Source organism: Leptomonas pyrrhocoris (genome assembly GCF_001293395.1).
Source record: "Leptomonas pyrrhocoris isolate H10 chromosome Unknown, whole genome shotgun sequence".
In the NCBI taxonomy this organism is placed as follows: domain Eukaryota; phylum Euglenozoa; class Kinetoplastea; order Trypanosomatida; family Trypanosomatidae; genus Leptomonas; species Leptomonas pyrrhocoris.
Window position 1 is genome coordinate 458938 of NW_015438375.1, and position 18000 is coordinate 476937.

Below are 18000 nucleotides of genomic sequence, written 5' to 3' on the forward strand. Positions count from 1 at the left end.
CGTCGCCTCGGCTTCACGCTCAGTGCGCCCTCCGTCTTTTTTTTTTTCGTTCTTTCTTTTTTCAAAACTTCACTGTTCGGGGGAGCACATCTCAAAAACTTCCACCCCAGGAAAGAAAAAGTCGAACTGTTACAGAAGATTGTTTTATATATAATTAACAACGCTATTTTTTTTTTTTAATTAATCTCCCCTACACTCTTTTTAACTGTTTAGTTCAAGGAAAACGGGACGTGACCTGAAGAAAGGGATGCTGAACAGGACTTGCTCTTTCTCAGTTTGGAGAGGAGCCGAGACCCACCTGTTCGTTTCGCTGGAAATGCGCCGCGGTCGCGCAGAAGATTTTCTTCTCCAACAACGCCGTTTTTCATTTATTTTCGTCGTGCACGCGCGAAAGAAATGCCTCTTTTTAACGCACGCCGTTTTAATTTCATAACCGGACGCCAAAAAGTGAGGCGATGGAAACCGTAAAGAAGCGGTGTGGCGTTGTGTGAAAACCACCGTCGCGCCACCACCTTCCGTTATTAACAGTGGCGTACCTTCCCAGTCCCCGAGCGGCTCCTTAGAAGAGGAGAGCATATCGCACAGCGGCATTTTCGGGCCTTTGAAGTTTTTCTTCAGTGCCGAGAATGCAACGGATTGTTTTTCCTAGTGTGTGTGTGTGTGTGTATCTGCGCTGCAACACTGCTGTATCACGTGAAGGATCAGTCGCACACGCAGTGATTCCAATTTCTCTCCTCCTATTCCGGTAGCAGTGTTGCTTTCCTGCTGTTTACTCACGCGTGTTTTCTTGTTTGCACGCAGAGCCCTTCATTAAGAGTCCCATCTGGACCATCGCGCAGTGCCGTCTAAGAAGAAATCGTAGTGGGAAACTCACAGCCCGAACTCTGACTTCAGCCACGCTCTTTTCGAGGCCTTTTCACATTTTCATTTAACGAAACCCACTAGACATTTCTTATCATTTTTGAGAAGTGCACTCGCGATGGAGGAGAACCAGGCCAACGCTGCGGAGGAGGCGACGCAGACCGGCCCGTTGTCGCGCAGGGAGCGCAAGACGATGGAGAAGCGGGAGAAGCAGGCCGAGGAGCTGCGCCAGCTGAGCAAGAAGGCGAATGCTGTCAACGGTGACATGGACAACCCGTTCTCCGTAACCATGGAGACGGACCAGGTAGCGGAGGGGTCGCGCAACATCACCTTTAACAAGGTGTCTGTCTCCGTCAACGGCAAGACGTTGTTCAAGGACGCCTCGGTGAAGCTGTCGGCTGGGTCGCGTTACGGGCTGATGGGGCCGAACGGTCGTGGTAAGTCAACCATCCTCCGTCTTTTGGCAAGCCGCGAGCTGCCGGTACAGTCGAACTTGGATCTGCTGCTGGTGGAGCAGGAACAGGAGTTCACGGCGTCGGAGCTGAGCGCGGTGGAGGCGGTGCTGCAGAGCCACAAGAAGCAGAAGGCGTACAGCCTAGAGGCGGCGGAGTTGCACGCGAAGGTGGAACTGACCACGGCGGAGATGGAGCGTCTACACTTTCTCGAGGAGGAGCTGGACATTATGGGCGCCTCGCAGGCCGACGCCCGCGCTCGTCGCATCCTCTTCGGTCTCGGCTTCCCCACGGAGTGGCATGAGCGACCGACGAGCAGCTTCAGCGGTGGTTGGCGGAAGCGTATTGCGCTGGCATCTGCGGTGTTCATCGAACCAGATGTACTCATGCTGGATGAGCCGACCAACCACCTGGACCTCAACGCCGTCATTTGGCTCGAGTCTTACTTGGTCAAGGCGTACAACGAGTCAGCGAAGCGCCCCAAGACGCTCATCGTCGTTTCGCACGACGCCGGCTTCCTGGACGAGGTGTGCACGCACATGGTGCACGTGGAGAACTACCTGCTCAACTACTACCGTGGCAGCTACAGCGACTTCGACTCCCAGCTGCAGCAGCGCCATCAGGAGCTGGATAAGAAGTACGAGTCGGTGATGAAGACGATCCGCGACAAGAAGCGCAACGGCATGTCGAACGCGCAGGTGGATGTCTGGGTCAAGGACCAGGTGAATGCGGGCCGCCTGGATCCGCAGTTTCTGGAGAAGCGTCGCGACTATGTAGTGAACTTCCCTTTCCCCGACCCACCGGAGCTGCGCGACGGCTGCGTGTGCAAGTTGGAGAACGTCGCTTTCAACTACCCCAACGGTCCTGTCCTCTTCGAGAACGTGAGCTGCGCTCTGTGGACGGACAGTCGCATCACGCTGTGCGGTCCCAACGGTATTGGTAAGAGTACGCTGCTCAACCTGATGACAGGTGTGCTGGAGCCTACGGCGGGCTACATCACGCTGAACCGCCAGGTGCGAATTGGGCGCTACAACCAGCACTTTGTCGACAAGCTGCCGCTCGAGAAGACACCGGTGGAGTGCATCCAGGCGTTAGGCATTCCTGAAGAGGACAAGGCGCGCCGTCTGCTAGGCAGCTTCGGCTTGGAGGGCATCGTGCACAAGAACCAAATCGCGACGCTAAGCGGTGGCCAGAAGGCGCGTGTGGCGCTGGCCGCAATCAGCGCCGAATCGCCTCACTTCTTGCTCTTTGACGAGCCAACCAACCACTTGGATGTGGAGTCTATTGAGGCCCTTTGCGCGGCTATCAAGAACTTCAAAGGTGGTGTCTTGGTGGTGACCCACGATGCCCGTCTGATTGAGTCGACAGAGATGCAGATTTGGGTTGCGGGCGACAAGAACGTGGCTCCGTTCAACGGTTCTCTTGAGGATTACAAGAGCATCGTTCGCGCTGAGTTTGAGAAGGAGGAGGCGATACGACTGGAGGACCGCCGGCAGCAGCAAGAGGACAAGGCTGCCGTCCGCCAATTGAAGCAGAGTGGAGTGGCGGACGTCAAGAGTGCGTTGAAGGAGAAGGAAGAAAAGAAGCAGCAACACCATGCCGAGGGCCTGGATGCTTTCCTGGACGCTGTGGGGAAGAAAAAGAAGAAGAAGTCGAAGGAAGACAAGGAATGAAAGCACCCCCTCTTCATCTGGTGTTTTTCTCTCGTCGCGGCTTTGGATGCGTTCTCACGGTCCAGTGTTGTTGATGCTGCTCTTCCAGTGCTTTCTCTTTCGCAGCGCGCGGAGCCACCGGTCACATGGCGCGATCGTCGTTCATAAAGAGATTCTTCTGTTGTTTGGCTGCGAGTCGCGTTTGCGTGTAACATTTCTTTCTCCTTTTCGCATGCGAATAAATGTGTTTGTATATGTGTGTGTGTGTGTAAGTTTCCTTTTCTAACTCCTTTTCTGTAGGACGACGGTAATAGCTAAGTGGAGAAAAGTGTCTCTGAAGCTCAACGAACTCTTAAGGGGATGAAAGCAACGCGTGTGGCTCCGCTATGGCAGGTGGACGGGAAAGGCTGAACGAGAAAAACATTTGCCACTCTGTCTTTTCTCCATCTGCACTGGAAAATGATTCCTTTTTCCCCCTGTCTTTCGAGAGGGTTTCGCCCATTCACCTTGCACTTCACAAAAAAAAAATAGATGTAGCGAACATGGATGTATGCTTTTACTGCCATTCTAAGCTGTTTGCCGTTGTCGTTTTCTCCCACCTCCTTTACCTCTTCTTCTTTGGATTTCACCTCCCACAGTGCGACATTAGGTTGCTCCATTCTTTGCCGTTAGGGTGGCGGCTCTTCTCAAAAATAAATAAAAATGTGTTGAATCCTTCGTTGGCAAAAAACCAGAAAATCATAATCAGCGCATTACAAGCCTTCGGCGTGCGCGGAGCGATGGCGCACTTTCGCTCCTCCAGGTCATCGTGCCGTCGCACATGGCCCAAGAAATCTTCTTTGTGTGGTGTTGCCGTGTTCTTAGTCGTGTGCTTGGTTTTGCTGTTCTACTTGAGCGTCTCCGGGAACGGCTGGAATATGCCGCTTCCGCCCGCCTTTCAGCTAGCTGGACGGGAGGTGTGGTACACGGCGCCGCCCGACCAAGCCGTGTCAGACGCCGCACTTATCCAGTGCACGAAGCGGTGGCTACAGAGCGACGGTGTTCCAGCCAACACCATCATCCCTTTTGTGATTATCCCCCTTACACTCGAGTGGGAGGAATTCCGGCGTTTTATGTGCCGCGTGAACGCTCATGCGCGGTACCTGTACATTGTGCGGAACGGCAACGTCGAAGAGCTGGAGCTGGTGCTGCGCCAACTGCGCGAGGCAGTATCCTCGGAGCGTTTAATCATCTCTCATCGGCCTGATAACATTGGCTACGCGGCTGCTGTGAACGAAGGCTACCGCGTGGCGCTGGCGAAGCCGTACAGCGAGGTGCCCTTCATTGGTGTCTTCAACTGTGATGTATACTTTGAAAAAAGCTTTTTTCGACGGTACGTGCCGGATGTGTACAAGGCCTTAGCCCCCGACGCAGACCGCATTTACGCGTTGGAGGAGGAGGTGCGAAAAGAGGAAAATGCGGCGAGGACCGCTGGCGTCACGACGCTGCGTGCCGCGTCGGCTGACATACCCGGGATTTCTCTCTCCCTCATGCTGCCGGACCGCGTGCGCTACGCGCCTCTTGAGGTGCAGCAGCGCGAGTTTAACCAGCACGTTGGCATGTTCCACTTCCACTACCAATGCATGTGCGCCTTTTTCGTTTCGCGGCTTGCCCTGCTGGCCGGCGGCTTTCTGGACGAGAACTGCTACCCCGCCTACTTTGAAGACTACGACTGGAGGTTTCGCATGACACGCCTGGGCTTTCGCACCTTTATTGGGCCGTCGGAGCGCTACGGCGGCTTCTACCACGGCTTGGGTGGCAACATCCGCGTGATCAGGGAGGGGGCGGAAGGGCGCTCGCTGAGCTACGATGTGGAAGCAATGCGCGTGAGCCGCATGCTGATCGCGAAACCCGGCATTGACTACGGCGAGACGAAATGGGCGTGGCACCGCGAAGCGCTCATCCCCATGAGCCTGAGGTCGTTTCCCACGGTGGGCTTCGCGGTACCCCCTGATGCGTGGGTCATGGATCAGCGGCGTCGCGAGCGAATTGTAGGTATTGGCAGGGGATTATACCCCGCCGTAGAGATGCGGAATGCGTACAACCTTACGCTGCTCGAGGCGTTGAGGCCGTTTGACCGCACTCGTTGACTAGAAAAGAGTTGAGGGTGCGATCATTGCTTTCTTTGTGCTTTTGCATATTTCATTTGTCCTTAAAAAAAAAAATAGACATAATTTCTTCGCTGCACGTTGGTTTTGGTGTGTGTGCTTTCATCGTATGTGTGCGCGTGATTGTGTATCACCTGCTCGTGACTGCACTTCGTATTTCCACAGTCTTCCTGCTAAGATATCAATGAAGGGGGAAAAGGTTTCCTTGTTAAACAGCCACCTCGGTTCGATTCAACCCCTGCCGGCTTTCGTGTTGCCGGCGCGCTTTCACTGCTGCTTTCAACAACAAAAAGGGGTGGCTTATGCAGAACGGAAAAGGGGTCTTTTTTTTTCTGCGGCATTGTCGCCTGCCCTGATGAAGGCGGCCACCGCACCGTGGTGTCGGAATCGAGTACCCACTATGTGGGGGAGCCAAGCGCCTGAAACCTACCAAGTTGGGTTGCGGGCTTATTGGCGCGGCGGACAGTCTCGGGTTGGTCCCAGGCTGGAAGGAGTTGCCGTAACGCGTACGGATGAGCCAACCTGCGAAACGTGTGTCTACGGGTTACTAACCCTTGTGTTTTGTATTATTTTCGGTGTTTCTGTTAGAGAAGACATACAATGATACAAAGACGCACTGCTACTTCAATCTCTTCCTTTCTCTCGATATGATGCTTAACCGTTGTGCATTCGTTTAGCACGCGCATCGTGCGCCATCTTTTTCTGGTTTGTCGTTCTTGGCGTTTTTTCTAGTACACTTCCACGCAATGGAGATCGCTAGCGAAGAAGTGCAATCGAACACTTCTCGGAAACCTCACGCCGAGCAGTGGCGACGACTACTCTTTTCCTGTCTTGCTTTATTTATTCTTGTCATGGTGTACCGTCTCATCGGCGTTGGCGTCGGGGCACCCCCGGATCGACCCACCGTGAAAGCGGCGGGACGGCCGGTGAAGGACGCCTTGAAATACCTGCGCCTTTCGGCCCGCAACGCCTCATTGAACCGCCGTGCACCCAGCAGCCCAACAGCTTTAGAGATGCGCGTTCGCGAAGTTTTGCAGCGCCGCTGGCCACACACGGCCGGTGCTGCAGCCACCACGGCAGCCAATGCGCGTCCTCTGCGCGTTCGCGTGGCAACCGTGGCCAATCGCGTCGACTTCACCGTCTGCGCCGAGCAGGCTTCCGCATTTGCCAGCGGGGTGAAGGTCTCCGTCGTGGGCTTCGGTAGGCCTTACTCGCACGTCACACGCCTGCAGACCTATTTAGAGTTTGCGGAGAAGGAAGGCTTGGCTGATGACGACGTGGTGATGCTGGTGGACAGCGACACATTGTGGACCGGTTTTGGGCTGGAAGACGCGGTCGCGAAGTTCGTGGCCCTCCCGCCGCCCTCGCAGGCGTCCCTGTGGCCGGCCGCGGTGCGTGCGTGGGAGGACTACGGCGAGCACACTGGTGAGCGCTTTCTGCGCGAGCTCGTGCGCAACACCAGCCACGACGTCCCCACGGCGCTTGTGCAGCTCCCGCCGGTTCTCTTCAGCGCGGAGCGCTACTGCAATTGGATGCAAAAGCTGGCGCAAATGCCGATGTGCCCGCTATCGTTTGCGCTCGTGGATTACATCACGGACCTGGCGCGGAACGGCTATAGTGGTGTGACACCCGAGAGGATGACGCGGTACCTGGGCATTCCGCCAGACGACACTCATGATGCGCTGGAAGGTGTACGGCGCTTCCTGGCTTCTCGCGGCACGCGCAAGCGCGGCAAGTCCTCTGCGCACCGAGACAAGGCCGACCCTCACTATTACACGTCGAATGCGCTTTGTGAACACAACGTAGTCCGCTACCTCAACGCAGGTGGGGTGCTGATGCGTGTGTGGGCGTTGCGGTTGTACACGGTGGTGTTCCGTGACTTTCTCCAGACCCAGAATCCATCACCGATGGTGGACAAGAGCAATCGCGGTTGGTACTGCGACCAGTCGGTTCACGGCGCTCTGTACGTGCGGGTCCGCATGTTTGAGGCAGCGCAGGGGCTGCTGGACGCCACCCCGGGAACCGAGATGGCGGACGGCCCCTACAGGCTTCCGCCCCGTATGACGGGGCTGGACCGGCGCAGCGCGTTCTTCCTCACCGCCGCTGGGGTGTTGTGGCGGCGCCACAGGATCTACGTTGGCACCGAGTACCACCAGCGGTATGTAGGCCACTTGGTGTTTCGTCTTCTCTGGTACCTCCGTCGCCTGCGCACGTGGTGGATCCCCGGCAGGAGCGTGAGTGCCATCCGCCGCATCCCCGCCGCGTCTGCGAGTGGTTGTGCGCTGACGCCGCTGCTGCTGAGGCGCCCGCCGTGTCGCGAGGATGTCGTGCGCGGATATCATGCCCTGCGCGACGACGACGCGGATGTCGCCGTGCCGCCGGTGGTGCACATTCCAGGAGATGACAAGGACGAAAAGTACGCAGAGATCCTCCGCTAAATGCCGTGGCGCGTCGCCGCTCAGTGGAGTCGCACGGCGAATGAGACGCTCTTTCGTGTTTTGGAGAGCGCGGAAGTGGAGGTGTGGGGCCCTAGCCACCGCCATTACATCCCCTTTTCCCAAATGTGCCCAAACGTGTCGTACCTCGGCTAGCGTGGTCGGCGTGTGACATCACTTCACCGCTCGCTTCACGACGACGACGACGCCCCGAAACACGTCTTGACTCGATACGCCCTTCACCTCTTCTCTTCCTTTCGCCCTTGACGCCGAAGACAAATGTGGACAACAGAGCAACAAAAGAAAAAGAAAAGCAACATCAATGTGTCGTCGCTCGTCAAAATTGTACATGCATGGTGTGGTGCGCGCGTGAAAACACCGTTCAAAACGCGCCTGCTCCTGCGGCCGGTGCGTGTTGCGCGCGCTCTCTCGTTGTTCCTGATCTCCAGTTTTGCCCCTCCCCCTCTTGCGTTCTGCGTTTCCGGAGCGCGGGAAAAGTTTCCGGTGCCGGGGATCGAACCCGGGTCTAGCGGGTGAGAGCCGCTTGTTCTATCCACTATACCACACCGGAACGTGAACAAAAAGAAACCTAAACGGCGGGTGCGGGCAGGTTGACACCACCTCCGAAAAAATGGACGAGTAGGGGGTTGAACCCTAGGCCTCCTGTATGCAAAACAGGCGCTCTACCACTGAGCTACACGCCCTGTGCACGCCACAAGACAGAATGCATCATCGGGAAATAAAACACGAGGTGACAACGAACAGAAATGCCGCAAAAACAGATCGCTCCAGTGGCCTAATGGATAAGGCTTTGGACTTCTAATCCAAAGATTGCGGGTTCGAGTCCCGCCTGGAGTACTTTTGCTTTCGTACAGCAGAGATCACGGTGTCTGGATTTTAGGAAGTTCATCAGCTGCTCTTGTAGCCTAATGGATATGGCGTTTGCTTCCTAAGCAAAAGGTTGCGGGTTCGAGTCCCGCCAGGAGTACTTTTTTCTTTGAGCGCGCGCGGGGCGGGGGGCCGGCGAACCAGACGCCCCAGGCACAGAAAGGACGCGCCCTGAAGAAGAAGAAACAGCAGAAGCCGAAACAATGTAGTTTTTGGGCGCGAGGAGCTACATCAAAAGCAATGGAGGGGGAAAGAGGCGCCCGTAAAAAGTGTTTTCATCTGTGTGCCGAACTGTCAGGCTTTTTGCTCCACTCGTTCCTTTCGGAGCCGTTGCAGGCGTCAACGTTGCTAAGATACGTATTTTTGTCTTTGGCTTTGCTTTCGAGAACCGTCGTTGCGCTGTTGTAAAACAAGGCAAGATTACAGAGTGAAGGCGCTAACCGCACCGGGGGCATACACTTGTAGGAGTTATCCCCGGTTGCGCGTTGGTTTCCACAGCCTCTCTGGTTCCCATATTGCTTTTTTCGGAAAACAGACCGCAAATGCAACGACGGACTGTTAATTAAACGAGCGATTAAACTGTCATCTTGATATACTACAAAAAATTCTTCCACCTGCACGTTTTGCCGCAACAACAACAGAAAAGAGAAAAGATTTAACACTATTCGTCATCTCGCAGTGTTTTCTGGGTCGTACTGTAAAAAAAATAAAAAGGAAACTTTTCTTTTTTTGCGTGGGCTGCTTTGTTCCAACCCTTGCATTTGTAGCACAGCTGGCTGCCACCAAACTGCCATGTTCTCTCTGTTTTTATTTTTATTTTCTGTAATGTCGTTCAATTTCTTTCTTTTGTTCATTGCAACTTTTATTTTCAACTCTTTTCTACGTTTACTTTTCAAGTTAACATCTCCGCAAGAGTTTACTGGAGCAAAAATTTCATTGATTCAGAAGAAAATTGCTATCATTATTTCTCGGTACAAGACTATCATCCAGCGTTGGACCAACTGTTTATCATGCATCTCCGGCGCTCACTGTACGAGGGCTACAAAACCGCCCACAACAAGCTCTTCAGCGTCAAAAATACAAGCGACTTTCAGGCCACAGGCCGACTCACTCCCAAAGAATTCGTTGAGGCAGGCGACGAGCTTATTCAGAAAAACCCAGTCTGGCAGTGGGTGGGTGGACCCGACCATGTTCAGGACTATCTTCCAGACGACAAAAAGTGTCTCGTGTACCGCGGCGCGCCGTGTGCTGAGCGCGCCCCTGTGGCTCAGACAGATGCTCCTGTCGAGACCGTGGACGAAGACGGTTTTGTCGTTACGGAGGCTCCGAAAGCAGCCCTTCCCACAACAGCAGTGGAGGAAGAAAAGGTGCTGAATTGGGACGACGAGGATTCCGCCTCCGATGATGAAGACGTGGTGACCACCACACCGGACAGCTCCTCTAACTTACGCGTGTATGACGTGTACATCGTATACGACAAATACTACGAAACCCCTCGCATGTATTTGGTTGGATATGCTAGCGACCATGTAACTCCTCTTACAACCGACCAGATGAAACAAGATGTTTACTGCTCAAACTACGGGAAAACCGTCACAATTGATCCACATCCCGTGTTGTCTATACCTTGCATTAGCATCCACCCTTGCCGCCACGCTGAAACGATGTGCAGCCTCATGTGTCGAATGCAACAATACTACGAAAACGAAAAAGGTGAAGAGGCAAGAAGAAATCCTTTTATTTTCCCTGCACATTTGGCATTGCTTCTTTTTCTGAAATTCATTTCCACTGTTTTGCCTACAATTCAATACGATATATCATCCGGTTTTGATTTGATTTAACTTTGCGTATTTAATTGCTTTCTTTTCTATGAAAAGGAAATTACAGCCGATAGTTTTAGGAGTCCCTGCAATCTTTCTCCTCTTTGGGGCAAAGTTGTTTTGAAGCCGCTCTTGAGTTTCTTCTGTCCAAATCGCTTTGATTCAGTGAAACCATTATTCATCGACAACAACAAAAAAGAATCACACGAGGAGCGGTAGATTACCCATTTAGGGCTCAGGAACCACAACTTTTTCGTTTGGGAAAGTATTTGTCTAACAGCTCAAGGAAAAAGTTCACAAAGACATTCGTGGCAAAGCAAGTAATAGCAAACAAAACAAAAGAAACAGGTGGTGATTATGGACACTCGAAGTATTTTCCTAAATTTTCATCGCTTTCTCTCTCTCTCTCTCTTCTTTTTTTTTTCAAGTTGTGAATGTGGGGACTAGTCACATGTGTACAGTGTGCGTATAACAATTCCTTTTTTTTTGATAGTTTACGAAAAGAATGGAATGATGAAAAGAGTAAGAATGATACGAGGAGGATGAGGAGCAACGGCTAGGACGTTTGCTGATGACATGATTTCTACCTCTACTACTCTCCCTCGCTCTTCTTCTTCTCCTTATCTTTCGGACTTGCAGAATCAAAGTTCTCACACAACTTTTGAGTTTTTTCTTTTCCACCCACCCACCCCCGTGGTTGCCCACCACGACAGGGATCCTTGGGTTTAACCAATTCAACTACCCTTGTTTGCCACTTCGTTAGTAGTGCTACCTATTAGAAAAAATGGAAAGAGAGGAAATCGCCAAGTCCAGTGCACCATCGTCCCCTGACGTTGTAGGGAGTAAGTTTGGCAGCGGGACGCTGCGCGGGGTGAATAGATAAGATGTTGGAAGCCCACCGCGAGTATGGAGGGTGGAATCATGTCTCAGCTAATGCATCTCTCTCGGACTCTTTGCACCTCTCGATTCTTCTCTTCTTCTGTACTTTACAAAATCTTCGTCGACCGACAGAAGATAAAAACCTGTGGCCGCGACCCTTCAAGAAATCAATTCACGGAGCGAAGAAAGAGTTCTGCTATGTGGGGTGTGTGCTCCCATTTGCCTTCATAGCACCATGACCTCTTTTCAATTGTAAATGAGGGCAATGTGACGAATTATGCATTATTTAAAACGGACAGGTGGAATATATTCCGATTTTTATTATTACCAGCAATAATATGTAACACGTTTGTTCTTTTCATGCTGCACAATCGCCGCATTCATTCTTAGGTGCAAACGAAACTATTTTGGAGAGGAAAGATTTTCACGAAAATCATGAGTGCACTACGGACGTGGAGTTTTACCTCTACAGAAAATCGGTTTGTTAAAAGCGGTGTTCGTGAAACTCTGCGTCAGCAGGGAAAACGTACAGTATAGGATAATGTACTTTATGTCTTTCGAACTCTTTTTTTTTTGAATCCGAATGGCCACTTTAAAACCAGTAGCCAATTTGGTCCTTTACTGCTATTAGCGAGCGGCAATAGGGCATGCAAAGTTCTTTAGAGTACTGTAACCACCGTTAGAAAAGAATTAAGCGAACGTCACGTTAACTTTATCAACCCCATTAATCGTCGTCGTTTTTCGTTGAGCTGTTTCGAAAACAAACAAAACCTATTTTTGTACCAGTCGGGAGACTGCTTTTTCAAAGTGTTTCTATTGAATGCATAAACAGAGAGTTCCCGGCCTGCAAGTCCTGTGGAAAAAAGGATAAACTATAGAATCGTTGCAGACGACTTGTTTTTTTTTCTGGTAGCACATTGTTTCATTCATGAAATTCTCTTAACAAATAGACCTAGGGGAACTAAACAACGCTTTGCCAATGCGAACGACAAATAAACGGCTCTCGCAAAATGCACCGGTTCACACCAGAGTAAGAAACTAATTCATGTGGTGGCAACTTTTCGTCAATACTACTATAAGCGCACCTTCCGGGCAGGATGACGCCGTGACTGCGGTGGCGCTGTGTCCAATCGGTGGTGCGAGACGCCGTGGCGAGCTGCCTGTGTGTGTTGTGTTCTGTGTGCTGTGTGCGGAGTGCGTGTGTGATGATGTACAGAGTCTGCGAAACACGCAGGTCGCGGAGCCCCGGCTGTGCGCGCCAATTGAACTGCTGTATTTCTTGGGTGAACAATCTCTGATGTGCCTCCTGCGTGGCTGCTGCCGTTGCTCGTTGGACCTGTGGTATGCGCTGTGCGGGGACGCTGATGCAGACAAATCAATACTCACTCCTATGCGGAGCTGCACTGCGCTGCTGCCCGCTGTGCGGACGCGAAGATAACATGCACTACCAGCTGATGGCTCCGGTGACTGTGGATGTGTGCGGTGCGCTGTGGCGCTGCGCCTGCGCGTGGCTGTCACGTGCCGGATGCGTGGCGCTGTCGCTGCCTCCGCGCTGCTGAACGCTGCTGAGCAGAGGCGTGGTGAACAATGTGCAAAGGTGATAGTTGTATTCGTGTGTGTGCTGCAGTTGCCGCGGCGCTGTTGTGCTGCTCGCCGTTGCGGTGCCCTCGAGTCCTCACACTGCCGAGTGCGGTGCGACTGCGCGCCACTCCACCGTTTCCCGGCATGGGGAATTGGTGTGCACCGCTTTTGGGAGCTAGCGAAAGGAAGGACTGAATGCGATTATGTTTTGAATGGAACTCGTGTGAATATCAACCTCAGAGATTTGTTTGTACTTCGTTCTCCCTTTTCACGGACAGTCTTCAACTTCCGCCTTGTTCTCTTTTCTGTTCGTTTCCCGCCCACCCAGGCCCACGCCGATCCGCTTTGAGGGCGGACTGAGGTTGCAGAAGTCCGCCACCGCGTTCGTCTTTGCTCCCGTTCCACGTGAAAACGTTTCTCAGAGATAAATTGATCTGATGTCTTGCCTTCCTGAGAAAGTTGAATGCTATATAAATGCCCTCGAGTGGTCGTGAGGGTCGTGGTTTATCCCTGTACCGGATTGGGAAGTTAATGGAGGGGTGAAGCAAAACACCCTTCCTCTGTTTCGTTTATTTCTACTAACCTTTACCTTTCCCCCTTCTCCGTCTCAACCTACAAACACTGACAATTATTCCTGTGATGTTTGTGTCCTATTCGTTTTGCCCCTCTTTGCTCTGCTCTTCGCACAGTAACTCCCTTTCTGCCCTTTCTCTTACTGCTCACACTCTAAATCACCTCAACACCTACCCCCATACTGATTCATCGCAAGGATGAGCAGGGAATCGATGAGCGGCGATGTTGCGTTGGAAGCCAAGCAGGTGCCGGCCGGAGAGCCGTTCATAGCGTTTCCTGCTGGTGAGATGGGTCCGATCGATGAGATTGGCGACAGCGCGAATGTAACGGAGACCGCGAAGGAGCCAACGAGTTTTTTCTGCTGGCAGAATTTCCTTGTTGTGCTTCCGAGTCTTCTGACTGCAACGCTGTTCGGATACAACATCGGGTACGTCGGACCGTACACGAGGATATATTCCTACGCGACGAACTGCCAGCTGTACGGCGCGCAGACCTCGTGCGAGACGCTGTCCGGTGCGAAGTGCAAGTGGATGGACGCCACGACGGTGAACGCGACGTCGACGCTGGGGATGGTGTGCGGGTGGGAGGCGCCGCGCACGACGTGCTTCCTGAGCTACGATGACGAGGGCAGCTGCGGTGCGGACCACGACTGCGTGTGGAGCTACTCCGCGAGCACGTGCGGGAACAAGGTGGGCTACACATCGATCCAGAGCGGCCTATTTGCGGGTTCGCTGATCATGGGAACGGCTGTCGGGTCCTTGCTCGGCGGGTACCTGACGAAATGGCTGGACTACCGCAAGAGCTTCCTGCTGATCGGTGTCATGGCTTCTATCGGCACTATCCTGGCGCACGTGGCGACCGGCATCTTCCAGTACTGGCTGCTGTTTGTTTCCCGCATCATTTTTGGATTCCCGATGGGGTGGATGTCTGTGACGGCGCCGCATTATACCGACAAGTTCGCTCCGCGTCGCTATCAGAAGCCGCTGGGCACCCTCTTCCAGGTGTTTACTGCGTTCGGTGAGTTTGTCACAGCTTTCTTCGCCATCTGTCTTGGCAACACGATCGCGTACGACGCGGAGCGTGACGCGAAGGTGATGGGCCGCTTGCAGGGACTCACGGCGCCTTCTACGTTGATGTGCATCCTGACGCTGTTGGTACCGCTGGTGACGAAGGACGGGTACTCGGTGTCGAATGCGAAGAGCACCGCCCCGGAAGATGATGCGACCGCTGCTAAACCGGCGGCGAAGAAGTACCCCATTTCGAAGATGGTGGGTCCGCTGCTGATTGGCGTGGCGATGGGATGTACGCTTCAGCTGACCGGCATCAACGCGAACATGAACTTTGCACCAACGATCATGTCGAACCTTGGCCTGGACGCGCTCGTGGGCAACATCATCGTGATGGCGTGGAATTCTGTAACTGCCTTTGTTGCGATCCCACTGTCGAAGAAGTTCACGATGCGGACGCTGTTCCTGTTCTTCACACTGCTGGGCTCGCTGTGCTGCCTGTTCCTGAGCGGCATCCCTGTGTACCCCGGCGTGACGAAGGTGAAGCTTGCGAAGGAGGTGATTGGGATCATCGGCATTGCGCTCTTCATCGCGTCGTATGAGTTTGGCATCGGTCCGTGCTTCTTCGTGCTGTCAGTGGACGTGTTCCCAGAGTCGTTCCGCCCGATCGGTTCGTCGTTCACGGTGTGCGTTATGTTCATCTTCAATCTTGTGATCAACATCTGCTACCCGATCGCGACGGAGGGCATCTCCGGCGGCCCGTCTGGCAACCAGGACAAGGGCCAGGCTGTGGCGTTCATGTTCTTCGGCTGCATCGGCATTGTGACGGTGGTGATCGAGTACTTCTTTCTGCACCCGTGGGAGGAGCAGGACGCCGATGATCTCAACGAGCCGGGAACTTGTTAGAGGCAGTGACGCGGTTGTGCGAAAGACCGCGGCGGTGAGCGTGCACGCGCGATGTGTGGTGTTTTTTGCACGTGCCTGAGCGTTGCTTTGCGGAACTGCCTCTGCGCTTTGCGCCTCTGCAGTGATCAACACAAAGCAATGCAAATGTGAAGTGAAGTGCTCATTGCGTGAGTCGCGAGCCCACCGAACATATCGCTCGGTACCCACAGGAGATGATGCCACCATGCTTTTATGTTCGTATTAATTACCTTCCATCTGTTAAACCGTAGAGTGCTGTTTTTGTTTCCAAAACTGTAAAGGTGCATTTTGCTTAATGGTAGTGCTTTAACTTCTCTCTTGTTTTCTTCTTTTCCTTTTTTTTTCATTGTTTTGGGATTGGGGTTGTCGTGGGCGTGATCGCGCGTGCAACTGTGCGACGACTACGGCTTCTGCGATGCTGTCTTGCAACTTCTCCTTTCCGTTTGCCACTGCGCTGAACCCTGACAGTCTCGATGGAGTCTTGGCTGTTGAGCGCACTTGACGAGAGAGGCGCATGTGTTTCGTCGGCGCTGCACTGATTTCTGTTTTGCCGGCGCAAGCACGATCGGTGGCACGATGAGGAGAGTTGTGCTCTCCGCACCTCTGTGCGGTGGAAGTGCGCAGTGAGGCGAGACTTCTCGAGGACGCAGCCATGACCTCCCCGACGCCAGCACTTCGTACTGCTCGCACTCTTCACATGATGTTGCCAGTGTTCATTGCGGCGAATATTGAAACGTTTTTATCTGCTCGCAGGTGGAAGTGTCGCAGCGCACTGCAACAGCATTGAGTGACGGCGTACGTTGTTCAAAAGATATGCACCTGTTTCTTGGTTTTTGTTTTCCGCTTTGTTTCACTTCCTCCCCAAAACGGTATTTTCCTCTCTTCTCTTCGGCCAGAAACTCATTTGATTTTCTCGTACATCTTTTTCCCCCTCTTTTCCCATTTTCACGTGCTCGCGCCACAGCCGGTGCCGGGAATGGTGCAGAGCGAGAGCATGCGAAGTACAACCGGCGGAGTTACAGGTTTATTGAATGCTGCTTCTCTCACTGCCCCTTCGCCCAGCTTTTCTCGGTCACGGCGATACGGCTCTGGCCTCCTCCCCCTCTCTTTCATTTCCCCCCGGCAGAGTGTTTCCTTTTGGTGCAAATCGTCCCGTTTATCTGTTGTGCAGGGCACCGCCTGGGACGAGGAGTTGCACGGGGGACGCTGCCGTGCTCTTAGCAGCTGCTCATGCGGCCCGCGGTAGGTGTGTGTGGTCCGCCGAAGGCTGTGGTCGTGGGTACGCATGAGCGAGGGAGTGGAGGTGAAGCCGAGTACGCGGAGCTGGAGAAGGAACTGATTTGAACTACAGTGTCTCCTTTATATATATATATCTCCTCTGACTGCTATTGCATTGAAATTGTAGAGCAATTTTCTCTTTTCATTCCGTCACTGGATCGGTTGGAGTGCACCCCTCATCCATGACACCCCAGAGCTGAGGCTTTCTGGCCGTGACGCTCCCCCTGCGGCCTGTGTGGATTGCCACGAGTAGCGCTCTTGCGACTCGGTTGAAGTGGCCTATGGAATAGGTGATGAGGAGGGAGAGCAGCCGATGCGTGTGCAGTGACGTGGTAGAAGTCAATTGTTTTACTTGCCCCTGCGTGTGCTGCGAGTGTACCCCTCTGTATCTCTCCCCACGCCAATATCGATATATATATATATATGCGTCGTTGGGCGGGCTGCGACGACATTGTTTTGTTTCGATTTATCTTTCTCGTTCTATCTTGCTTTTTCTCTTTTTAAATTTCCCGACTATTTCCAGCGGAAAAGAAGTAGTCAAACTCGGGGAGGTTCGCGAGGCGAGAGAGCTCTCACGGATGCATGCGTGGGAAGCGGTGACAGATGGCGAGTGCTTCAGCACTCTCGTACGTGCCCGCTTGTTTGGTGGTGCGTGCGCATCTCCGTGTTGGCACTCCACGCTTCGAGTTGTTGGTAACAGCCGAGCTCTCAAAAGCTTATCTTAATACCTAACTATATCTAAACAACGCTGTACCCTTTTTCAGCTTCGTTTCTATTCATTTATTATTACTATCTTCATGGTTTTGTGTGTGAATGTCCTTTTCTGGTACTAAGGCGTCATTGTGTTGTAAAAGCACGCTGGACATCGTGGCCCTCTAACAATTCGAATCGTAAATGAGCAGAGGAACATTCGGATGCAGGATCATCCATATGCGTTGCGCGGTACGTCGCACCGCTCTTGACGTCCGAGGGCTGTGTGGAACGGTTCTCATCGAGGTGGGGACGTTACGTGGACTGCTGTGCAACAGGTGCGATGCTCCGTGCGGCGCTTTCCACCTTGAATACATCTTTTCCAGCCACTGCTGCATATGTGTTCGCTGACGAGGCGGCGCTTCTCGTTTACCAACCGCCGCCCCACATTTCCTAACTACTCACCTCTCACTGCTGATTTTATTTTTTCCCACTGACCCTTTTTCACTGTTCGTCTCCGTCGCTATGAGTCGCCAATTTGAGCGTGGCGCTTTCAGGCGATCAGTTGTAAGCACAACGTAACTTGCGCACCACGCAGCTCAACTTATTCGACCACGTAGAACGCGAGCGTGTTCTCAAATGACCGGCACGTTCGCTGCGGTTGGTAGCGACGCTGGTTTCATGAATTGTTCAGCTATTTGCTGCCCTGAGATTCTGTTCACGCATTAGACCGACTTGTTGTACCGCTGGCCGTTGGACATGCGGTGTGCGCTGTGCGGGGACGCTGATGCAGACAAATCAATACTCACTCCT

General features: G+C 53.1%; 6 protein-coding genes and 4 non-coding genes across 18 annotated transcripts in view; 8 read left to right on the forward strand and 2 right to left on the reverse strand.

Moving 5' to 3' along the window:
• Positions 1 to 408, forward strand: part of ABB37_07613 (heat shock protein 83-1) — a 3044-nt gene extending 2636 nt beyond the window's left edge. Inside the window, exon 1 of the mRNA XM_015806318.1 lies at positions 1 to 408. This exon is cut by the window's left edge and continues 2636 nt beyond it. The gene's annotated coding sequence lies outside the window, so the exon portion shown is untranslated.
• Positions 409 to 747: 339 nt separating this feature from the next.
• On the forward strand, positions 748 to 2986 carry ABB37_07614 (ATP-binding cassette protein subfamily F member 3 putative (ABCF2); the record flags this gene model as incomplete). 3 transcript variants are annotated; one of them, XM_015806319.1, is made up of 1 exon in its annotated part: positions 748 to 2986. In XM_015806319.1, the coding sequence occupies exon 1, from the start codon at positions 980 to 982 to the stop codon at positions 2984 to 2986; it is 2007 nt and encodes a 668-aa protein (XP_015655241.1). In that variant the 5' UTR covers positions 748 to 979. The 3 variants fall into 3 exon arrangements, with proteins under 3 accessions (XP_015655241.1, XP_015655242.1, XP_015655243.1); XM_015806320.1 differs by having other exon boundaries at positions 751 to 2986; XM_015806321.1 differs by having other exon boundaries at positions 800 to 2986.
• A 615-nt stretch (positions 2987 to 3601) lies between these two features.
• On the forward strand, positions 3602 to 5094 carry ABB37_07615 (beta-galactofuranosyltransferase-like protein (LPG1R); the record flags this gene model as incomplete). The annotated part of the gene is made up of 1 exon (XM_015806322.1): positions 3602 to 5094. Exon 1 carries the CDS (start codon positions 3883 to 3885, stop codon positions 5092 to 5094), a length of 1212 nt encoding a protein of 403 aa, XP_015655244.1. The 5' UTR covers positions 3602 to 3882.
• A 693-nt stretch (positions 5095 to 5787) lies between these two features.
• Positions 5788 to 7550, forward strand: ABB37_07616 (putative expression-site associated protein; the record flags this gene model as incomplete). Its single annotated transcript, XM_015806323.1, has 1 exon — positions 5788 to 7550. The coding sequence occupies exon 1, from the start codon at positions 5859 to 5861 to the stop codon at positions 7548 to 7550; it is 1692 nt and encodes a 563-aa protein (XP_015655245.1). The 5' UTR covers positions 5788 to 5858.
• Positions 7551 to 8046: 496 nt separating this feature from the next.
• ABB37_07674 lies at positions 8047 to 8118 on the reverse strand. The gene has a single exon. It is a non-coding gene; the product is annotated as a tRNA-Glu (tRNA).
• Positions 8119 to 8179: 61 nt separating this feature from the next.
• On the reverse strand, positions 8180 to 8251 carry ABB37_07673. The gene has a single exon. It is a non-coding gene; the product is annotated as a tRNA-Ala (tRNA).
• An 81-nt stretch (positions 8252 to 8332) lies between these two features.
• Positions 8333 to 8405, forward strand: ABB37_07676. The gene has a single exon. It is a non-coding gene; the product is annotated as a tRNA-Arg (tRNA).
• Positions 8406 to 8462: 57 nt separating this feature from the next.
• Positions 8463 to 8535, forward strand: ABB37_07677. The gene has a single exon. It is a non-coding gene; the product is annotated as a tRNA-Arg (tRNA).
• A 795-nt stretch (positions 8536 to 9330) lies between these two features.
• Positions 9331 to 10276, forward strand: ABB37_07617 (putative Autophagocytosis protein; the record flags this gene model as incomplete). Of its 2 annotated transcripts, none has more annotated exons than XM_015806324.1 (1): positions 9331 to 10276. In XM_015806324.1, exon 1 carries the CDS (start codon positions 9446 to 9448, stop codon positions 10274 to 10276), a length of 831 nt encoding a protein of 276 aa, XP_015655246.1. In that variant the 5' UTR covers positions 9331 to 9445. The 2 variants fall into 2 exon arrangements, with proteins under 2 accessions (XP_015655246.1, XP_015655247.1); XM_015806325.1 differs by having other exon boundaries at positions 9347 to 10276.
• Positions 10277 to 10681: 405 nt separating this feature from the next.
• Positions 10682 to 17380, forward strand: ABB37_07618 (putative glucose transporter/membrane transporter D2). 6 transcript variants are annotated; one of them, XM_015806326.1, is made up of 1 exon: positions 10682 to 17380. In XM_015806326.1, exon 1 carries the CDS (start codon positions 13486 to 13488, stop codon positions 15199 to 15201), a length of 1716 nt encoding a protein of 571 aa, XP_015655248.1. In that variant the 5' UTR covers positions 10682 to 13485; the 3' UTR covers positions 15202 to 17380. The 6 variants fall into 6 exon arrangements, with proteins under 6 accessions (XP_015655248.1, XP_015655249.1, XP_015655250.1 ...); XM_015806327.1 differs by having other exon boundaries at positions 10701 to 17380; XM_015806328.1 differs by having other exon boundaries at positions 10715 to 17380.
• Positions 17381 to 18000: the final 620 nt, after the last annotated feature.

Bases quoted from the DNA above. Each gene is read 5' to 3' on its own strand.
- ABB37_07618 (XM_015806326.1), top strand. From the start codon at position 13,486: ATGAGCAGGGAATCGATGAGCGGCGATGTTGCGTTGGAAGCCAAGCAG.